General features: G+C 38.7%; 1 protein-coding gene across 2 annotated transcripts in view; it reads right to left on the bottom strand.

Moving 5' to 3' along the window:
- PKN2 (protein kinase N2) overlaps positions 1–9,004 on the bottom strand; it is a 131,585-nt gene extending 122,581 nt beyond the window's left edge. For both annotated transcript variants that reach the window (XM_002917667.4, XM_034653822.1), the window contains exon 1: positions 8,888–9,004. In XM_002917667.4, coding sequence (XP_002917713.1) covers positions 8,888–8,935 — 48 coding nt within the window. In that variant the 5' untranslated portion in view covers positions 8,936–9,004. The remainder of the gene's footprint in view (positions 1–8,887) is intronic.
- Between the last annotated feature and the right edge of the window lie 918 nt (positions 9,005–9,922).

Here is a 9,922-nt window from a genome sequence, read left to right as displayed (position 1 = left end):
AAAATCATTAGCCGTCAGGGAAATTCAAATCAAAACCACACTAAGATACCACCTTACGCCAGTTAGAACGGCAAAAATTGACAAGGCAAGAAACAACAACTGTTGGAGAGGATGTGGAGAAAGGGGATCCCTCCTACATTGTTGGGCGGAATGCAAGTTGGTACAGCCACTCTGGAAAACAGTGTGGAGGTCCCTTAAAAAGTTAAAAATTGAGCTACTCTATGATCCAGCCGTTGCACTACTGGGTATTTACCTCAAAGATACAGACGTAGTGAAGAGAAGGGCCATATGCACCCCAATGTTTATAGCAGCATTGTCCACAATAGCTAAATCGTGGAAGGAACCGAGATGCCCTTCAACAGATGACTGGATTAAGAAGTTGTGGTCCATATATACAACGGAATATTACTCAGCTATCAGAAATAACAAGTTCCCAACATTTGCTGCAACATGGACGGCACTGGAGGAGATAACGCTAAGTGAAATAAGTCAAGCACAGAAAGACAATTATCATATGATTTCTCTCATCAATGGAACGTAAGAACTAGGAGGACTGGTAGGGGAAGAAAGGGATAAAGAAAGGGGGGGTAATCAGAAGGGGGAATGGAGCATGAGAGACTATGGACTCTGGGAAACAAACTGAGGGCTTCAGAGGGGAGGGGAGTGGGGGAATGGGATAGACTGGTGATGAGTAGTGGGGAGGTCACGTATTGCATGGTGCACTGGGTGTTCCATGCAACTAATGAATCACTGAACTTTAGATCAGAAATCAGGGTCGTACTCTATGGTGACTAACATAATATAATAAAAAAACATTAAAAAAAAAACTGTAACTTTACCCTTTCTATAAGTGCAGGCTTACTCATCACAATTACATAAATGATTCCAAATATTTGCCAAAAGGTAAAACATTTAAAACTGTTCCTCCCACAAACTCCCTAAAAGAAAGCGAAAAGACAAGTTACAAACTAAGAGAAAAATTTCACAGTATACACAAAGGATTAACATGAAGAGTATAATAAAGTACTCCTGTAAGTTAAAAGGAAAAACAGAAAAATAGGCAAGAGACATGAACAGGAATTTCACTGATAAGGAACCATAAAAAGCCAGTAAACATTAAAAGAAACGTTCTACATCAGTGATGATCTGGAAAATGCAAATCAAGAGCACAATGTGATAACATTCTACACTCTTCTGGTTTGTAAAAATTAAAGACAGTATCAATTGTAAGACGGATAATCAAAGGATTTTTCATCTCATCTCATATACTGCTGAAATGAATATAATTTGGTACAATCATCATCTTCTAGAGTTGGGCATTCACCTACCCTGTGAGACAGCAATTCTATCGTTAGGTATATAATTAATAGAAACTCTTATATGTATACAACAGGAAAAATACACAATATCCAGAGTAGCATTGTTCACCATCACAAAAACCAAAGAGTAACTAAATGCTCAACAAGGGAGAGTGAGTAAATCAATAACCAAACATCCATCAAGGAAGAGTTGATGATAGTTACTCAATGAAATATTATACAGAAATTAAATGACTACAGGAACATGCAATGATATAAATAAATCAGCAGTCACAGATGAAAAATCAAGTTCAGAAAGATTATATTCAACATAATTACACAAAAAAACTAAAATAAAAGATGTATCTTTTTGAATTACATATCCAGCAAAGCTACATACAAATAAAGCAAGAGAATGAACACAGGACTCAAGATGATCATGACCTCCATTGACAAGAAGGTGCAGATAGGGGGAGGTTAAGTTTCTAGCTTTTTTGGGAGGTGGGGAGTGAGTGGTGGTCCATGGGTGCTTATTACAGTGATAGATGGATGGATAATTAATCTAATGCAGTGTATCTAAGGTTTAGTAAAAGTTAAAATAAAAAACCAAATTTAATGAAATCATTCAATGAAAATTCTGAAACAGGTAAAACAGAACCTCCTTAGAGAATCACTAAGGTAGCAACTACAGGAAAGGAAAAACAATATGATTAATGTGTAAAATATATGATATTTAACACATGTATGATATTTAGATTTGTAAGTACATTTTCTATAATCTAAAACAAATTCCAAATTCTGTCATAACAAGTTTCTAATAAATCAAGGTGTTTGTGAGCCAGGGAAGCAAAGCTTTAACTAATTAGAAAAAGCAAATCACTGCTGAGTTTCTAAAATAAATAGATCTTAATAACAGTATATGTTATGTATTTCTTACGTATCAGTTCATCTTTATAATGTGACACCAACATTTACCTTAAAACCTAAGGTATTTATTATCATCAAATACACTCCTCCCATGCTTTCCTGTTCATTTTAAAAGACAATATTTATACACATATTACACAATTTTTGTGAGATTGTGAAAAACCAAACATGACAACAGAGCTAATTTCAAATAAAATTTTATTAGATAAAATTAAGAGAAACGAGATATGCTTCAAAATAAATGTTTTCTATTTCCGCTTTTCTAAGATATTAGAGGCTTTTTGACTGTATGTTTTCCCATTCAAAATATTAAATATCTTTTTAAAGCTTTTTACTACTTTCCAATTTTCCAACTTTGCTGCCAAGTTTGAACACTGCTGTATATCAAAAGTTAATAATATTAAATGTTACATGATTTTTTCATAGAGTATAATTGGTTTTTGAAATACAGTAGATAATTTGATAATTGTTCAATGCAGTACATCTTATAAGGAAATGATGCAGAAATAACTACTTTTTTTTTTTTAAAGATTTTATATTATTTATTTGAGAGAGAGAGTGCGCGTGAGAGAAGAGCAGAAAGAGAAGCAGAAGCAGGACAAGCAGACTGCGCTGAGCACAGAGACGGATGCAGGGTTCGATCCCATGACCTGAGACAGTGACCTGAGCTGAAATCAAGAGTTAGACGGTTAACCCACTGAGCCACCCAGGCGCCCTGAGAAATAACTATTCTATTTAAATACCATATACACATCTTAAGTTTTAAGTGATTATTTATCTCTACAAACTACTACTCCACTGTTTTTTGTTTAATAGGGGACACATAGGAATAACCTGATAAAAGGCATAAAAATCTACGGTTGCCAAATTTGAAAAGCAAAAAGAGAAGAGCCCAAGGAATCAAAGGCAAAGCCCTGGGGTAAACAGACAATGCCTAGAAAGTGTCCCCCTACCAATCATTTGTGAATAGTGAAAGTTGTACAAGACTAGAAAAATCTGTATTATACTAATTAGAGATGACAGAAAAACAATCTATTTAGAGCCATCATTTTCTAACACTAGTTTCAGCACAGATTTTTACTTAGGTAAAAGGTATTTGACAAGTTATTTAAAGACATGCCTTATTCAATAAAGCATGCAGCATTCTACAAGAGTAGCAGTAATCAAATCTAAGCTGAAAAACCACATCGCATCAATTTATTATTCAAAGAGTTGATACTATGTATCATTGTCCATTACTAAGTCTATACTATTCACTTATTTTTCTTCTCAACTGTATCTCAAAGCACTGACTCAAAATCAAAATATTTTTATATAAAGTCAATAAAGCCAGTTAGATCTACATATCTACAACTAGTGGCAAGAAATTTTCTTAACCTATAGCTACTTCTATCTTAAAATGCTATGTACTTCATTTTTCTTTAAAATTCTAGTAAGTGGGATAAATGGAGGAAAAAATATTAAATCAATACATTGTATACCTTCAAGTTATACAGTATTGTATGTCAAATATATCTCAATTAAAAGGAGGGGGGACAGGGAGGAAACGGACTGAAATGCCTTGGGACTTTTAAGTTGGAAAAGTTTGTCAGTATCTCTGAGTAACAGAACTATAAGCATTTTTTATTTTCTTTGTGCTTTTCTGTTTTTACATATTTTCTACAATGAACATGTATTATGTTTACAATTTAAAAGACCTGTAGGGGCGCCTGGATGGCTCAGCTGGCACTTAGTTAAGTGCCAGTTAAGCAACCAACTCTTGATTTTGGCTCAGGTCATGATCTCAGGGTTGTAGGTTAGAGCCCCATGTCAGGCTCCGTGCTGAGTATGGAGCCTGCTTAAGATTGTCTCTCCTTCTCCCTCTGCCCTTCTTGCTCATGCTCTGTCTCTCTCCTGAAAAAAGAGAAGGAAAGGAAAAGGAAAAGAACTGCAAAATCCACCTTGCCTATCCTGCTTACTTTCTCATGCTACATACCTCCAACCCACCATAAAAACTTAATCATCCCGACAGAGACATTCCACTTTCCAGCATCAATGCAAAACTAGATGCCACCTAATTTCACACCAAATGGGTAAAATAACAGTGTGTTGTACGTAGGTATAACATAACTAGTGCAGAAATTCCTTTTGAACTTTTCAAGGGAGTAGTTTTGGGACAAGGGATTCAAAATGTTAATTAAAATAATTTCTTAGGGTAATGATTATAATCAATTTAAGATTTTATTTATTTATTTGAGAGAGAGAGAGAGAGACAGAGATAGCGACAGAGTACAAGCAGGGAAGAGAGGAAGAAGCCAACTCCCCGCNCTTTATTTATTTATTTGAGAGAGAGAGAGAGAGAGACAGAGATAGCGACAGAGTACAAGCAGGGAAGAGAGGAAGAAGCCAACTCCCCGCTAAGCAGGAAGCCCAATGCTGGGCTCAATCCCAGGACCCTGAGATCATGACCTGAGCCGAAGTCAGACGGTTAACCAACTGAGCCACCCAGGTGCCCTATAATCAACTTCTGTTAGAACAGTCAAGACATTTCTCACTGTAGGTGACAAATGGAGGGCATCTTCTCATCAATGTATTGAATGCCTACTAAATGTCAAACACATAGCTTGGTTACACATGTGCTTAAAATTTTAAAGCCAAGTTTATCTTATGGATAGACTGCAGAGAAATGCAAAGTCATTTCGAAGGATTTCAGCAAACATTCAACAACTTTCACCAGAAACCATAATTGTTAAATGATGAAAACCTGGAAAAAAGTTATTTTGCACTGTTAGTCTTTGTAGAATATTATACCTTATTCCCAAAAACAAAGCACTACTAAATTTTAGACTACCAATAGAACGTAGAAATCATTTTTCTTTGTTATAGAGGAACTTAACAAACAGTATAAAATTTATATTAAAGTTAACTCTGGTTAATTATATTTTTGGCCAATTTTTTGAAAATTCACACATCCATAACACTGCAATGCAAAATATTTACAGGTCCACACAACTGTGGGAGCTCAAAAAATGCACAGATCTGATTTTAAACTCAGATTTACAGTGTAACCATGAACAATCTACCTAACATTCCTACACACAGTTTCCTGATCTGTTAAATGGAAATAACACCTACCTTATTGGACTATAACGATTAAATAAGGCAGAGTACCAAGTACAATGACTGAAATATAGCAAATGTCCAATAAATGTTATTTGAATTCTCTTCTAGAAAGTGAAGTCATATCTTCTCAACTTTATATCCTCCGATAAATGATAGATTTTGTAGATACTCAATAAATGTTTCTTGAAATGAATCCCTGTAATTTAAGGCAAACTACCTCAAACTTTCACTTGAGCAAGTAACCTCTACTTAAATTCTGCTGAGAATGGAATTTAAGATTCTTTGCCTAATACTTTATTAGGCATTTTGATAAAGATAAATCATGGATAATCGACAAGATAACTTTATTAGTATGGTATTCAATATCTGAATCTGCAGTCTACCAAATTACTGTTGTAGCCAGTATTTTCATTTTGAGATTCTTTAGATAGTTTTCATTAATCCAGTTTCCTTAAAAATAAACTTTAATTTCTTTGGCCCCACAAAAAAATATCTCACTAGGTTTCCCCTTCAAATAAAAAATAAAGAGAATGGGATAAAGCAAGTTAGTTATAAGAGATAAAAATCAGAAATTGCCAATTAAGTTTATATATTTAACAGCCTGTTTTTATTTTAACTACAGCAAATATTCTTCCTTATACATTGAAGCCTCTAGCCATCAAAGTTTATGTGTACTTTATTAATGATTCCTTGTTGAATAAGCCTCCTAAATTACTAGCAACAGTTAGAAACGTTATTCCATTGAAATATTACAGTAATTAACAAGGCAAAACACTACGGTTTCAGATTTTGTCTTTCCACAACTGAAGGTTATTAATAAGCCAATTACAACTCAAGTAGTAAAGTATTTCAAATTCTGCAATATAATTTGAAAAACAGTTTTAAATGTTGGATATACAGGGGCACCTGGTGGCTCAGTCAGTTAAGTGTTTGCTTTTGGCTCCGGTAATGATCCCAGCGCGCCGGGGATCAAGCCTGGTGTTGGGCTTCCTGCCTAGTGGGGAGTCTGCTTTTCCCTCCCCGCGCTCTTGCTCTCTCTCTCCCTCTCAAATAAATAAATAAAATCTTTTAAAAAAAAAGTTGGATATACAATGTTTCTCTAAGTATCAATTTCATTAAAAGTAGGTTGTAACATGTAACTTTCAGAGTGACACAAGTATTCCTGAGACAAGATAGTGCAAAGTAACAGTTTTTAACTAACTACTGAACACGTTTTAAAACTTGCTACATAATTATTTAAATACTTAAAATCAGTATGTCAGAGAAGCATTAAGAACTACATATTAATTTCTGAATTTAAATAAATTTAAACAACTTAGATGCTTTTTAAAAACTGGCTCTCCAAACAAGTTTGAGAAATATTTGGTTAACTATATACTAGTTCCATGACCCAATGAAACAGTAAAAGATTTGAACAGATGGATATACTTGGTGAAGCAAATTTTATCACCATTTATCTTAAGTGCTGATATAAATACTGTTCTCAATTAATTTAATACACACGATAAAGTCCAAACGCAGTAACTTTTATTAAAACCGGCAAATACACCAAGAAAAATGCCCTGGATATACTTGTCAACTTACAAGGTAACACTTAATAAAAAATCATTCTTTTTCTGGAAGGGGTTAGACTTTTTTAAAAGAAATATAACTTTGGATTAGGTGTCCCCCTACTTTGATAACATTTTTTAAATAGTCATATTTAAAATTTCTTATCTCTGACTTGCTTCCTTCTTATTGTCAAAATTGATCTTATTAAAAGTCCCTAAGTGTTTTAATACATTTGAAAATATACTTTTCAGGTCCAGTGCCAAAATGAGTGTCTTTTATGACAATTTTCTATAAAATACAAATAAGGATACCAAGTACTTTATAATTCTGAAGCCACCCCAAAGAAAAACGTTCTTACCCATTTTTATGGATTTATCTCAGTCAGAACCAAAGTATGCTTTTCCTATTTCAAGACTAGGCAGTGGAAAGCATTTCCAATGCGCCTCAAACAAACCTCATTTTAAAAGTTCATGTAAATTAATAAAACAATAAATTCCATCCATTTAGCAAATGTGGCATGCTGTAAGACCTTATAAAATGCTAAGAGTAATTAGACTGCCAAATGGCAATATGTTCAATGACAGGAAATTCAAAGCTGATTCAAAGGATTCCAAGTTTGCAATCCTGCATTGGTATACCTTGTTGAAATCTCTACTTTTGTTCACTAAATACCAAATATTGTAACAGTGCCGTCAAGCTTACATGTAACTGCACAATAAACTGAACTTATAAAGGGATCCATTGAAAAATATATTTAAACAGCAAAAAAATTAGAAGCAGTTGCAATACTTAATTTTGGCATCATCAAGAGTCAACCCTTCGGTGCCTAGATTCAGTCTTTTAAAAATAATTAACTAACGCACAAAAAAATACTTTTTTCTTGTCTTAATTCTTATCTCCAATATTCAAGTAGCTAGAAGACGTCTACAGTAAAACACACCAAAATAAATATAAGTGAAAAAACAAATATAAAATTTTAATCCAGATGTGAACATCTCTGGAACACCCCAAAGTAATAAAAAATAAACCCAACAGAGTAGCGTTAAGTACCCCTGCATAGCAAAGACTTAAGGACAAAAATCGTGCCTACATCATTAAATATTTAGCCGTAAATGGAAAACAATACTACTACTACTCGGCATAGACTCCACTTATCAAGGGACCTATTTTGTTCTCATCTTCTGCAGGCATGTGGTGCCCAACATTCATTCTCCCTCAGTCTATTGCTTGCTCATTTGTAAACAACTTCTGTAGCTCTTTCTCTGGTGTTCAAACTGGAGGGAAAATGAAAGTCTGAAAAGCATCAGCATCTGAGCTTCCGGATCTGAGCAGGGAGTAGCAAAGAAGGGGACCATATAGCTATCATCTGGTTAAAGAGAGAGAGAGAGACATAAAAGGTAGCCTTTATATTAAAGAAATTCAGTCACCTGAAGAGGGCTAGTGAAGTGAGGTATTTGGTATGACATGCTTAAAAAAAAAAAAACCAAAAAAAAACCACCCAAAACAAACAAACAAAAAAAACCTTGTCTGGGGGCTGGAAGTTATGGGGGCGCTCTTTGTGCGGAGTCGGAGGGGAAGAGGAGAGACGAGAAAACAGCTTGGGAGTCATTCAAAGGAGTTTAAGGAGCGGTGTACGAGGCAAAGGCGGGGCGGGGCCTGGCCGGCCGGAGGAAGGGGGCTACAGGGGCGTCCGCGGCCGGCTCTGACACCAGGGAGGGGGCGGTGAGCTGGCCGCTCCGGGGACCGGGTGGGAGCAGGCTTCAGGCAGCCGACAGAGATGGGGTCCCTCTGGTTGGCAGAGTCAAATTAAATTGGTGGCAGGCCAGAGCTCTGGTGGGGAAGAGAGTCAGGCTCCCGAAGGAAGCGGCTCCCGAGTAACATCCCCGAGTTTCCGCACTTAGCGGGCTAGGGGCGCGGCGGCCTTAGGGCTTCCCTGGGCCCCCGACCCGCGCCAGACTTTCTCTCTCTCTCCTTCGCCAGCTCCTCCCGCCCGGGCCCGCGGCCCTTACCTGCAACTCCGTGAGCAGAATCTCCCCCCGTTCGGGGTTGGACGCCATTGCGCTCCGCTCTGGACTCCGCACCTGGCCGGAGCCGCCGCTGGCGAAGGGAGAAGGCGGGACGGGACCCGGGGTGGGGGGTGAGGAGCGGGGAAAGAAAGAAAGAAAAAAAAAAAAACACTAAGGATTCATGGAGGCGCAGCCCCTGCTGGAGGCGCGGCTTATTTCTCCCGGTTCATGGAGAGCGGCGGGGAGCGAGGGCACTCGTAGCGGGCTCCCCCTCGCTGCCCGCCCGCCGCTGCCGCTGCCGCTGCCGCCGCCGCCCGCCCGCGCCGGATTCTGTTCGCTCAGTCGCTCCCTCTGGGCGACGCCAGGAGCCGCCTCAAGCTTCTCGATGCGGGGCGCTGCGGCCGCAGCTGCGGCTCCTCCTGTCGCACCATTTGGCTGTCACTGCGTCGCAAAAGCGGCTTCACTTGGCGGCTGCCGGAACACGTGACGGCCGCGGCCGCTACCTCCAGTAGCGAGGGGGAGGAGGGGCCGAGAGGACCCCGAGGGCGGGAGCAGCGCGGGGGGCGGGGCGGCTTCCGACCCGGCTCAGCGGCAGGGGCAGCCATTGGACCCCGCCGGGGTGAAAATGAGGGGAAAGGACTGGACTCGCGTCTCTTGGGAGGCGGGAAGAGGAAGAAAAAACACACACCCGCTTTTCTGCTGCGTTTAACGGCCCCGCCGTGAACACTAGAACTCGGGAGCTTACTCTTTTGTTTTTCCCCCCTAGCGCCACTTCTCTTATCTAAGTTTAGGCCTAACGTAAACGAGCCCCGTTCTGACTTCCACAACCTAAAGAGTTTCGGGGCTCAAATTTTATAGATTATTCCCCTGCCCCCCCTCCACCGACCCAAACTGTTAATCTTGCTTTTTCCTCCCTCCTACTCCTAGCGCGCCATTCCGACCAGTAAGGTGCACAGCTGGCTAAACTGGAGTGTGGTCTGTACTTTTAAAGAAATGAAAGCGCTTGGGATCTCGGGCAGTCTTTAATGCACAGCTTTT

Source organism: Ailuropoda melanoleuca, chromosome 2 (genome assembly GCF_002007445.2).
Source record: "Ailuropoda melanoleuca isolate Jingjing chromosome 2, ASM200744v2, whole genome shotgun sequence".
Lineage (NCBI taxonomy): Eukaryota > Metazoa > Chordata > Mammalia > Carnivora > Ursidae > Ailuropoda > Ailuropoda melanoleuca.
The sequence above is the reverse complement of the archived record's forward strand: the minus strand, read 5'-3'. Positions and strand labels throughout refer to the sequence as shown.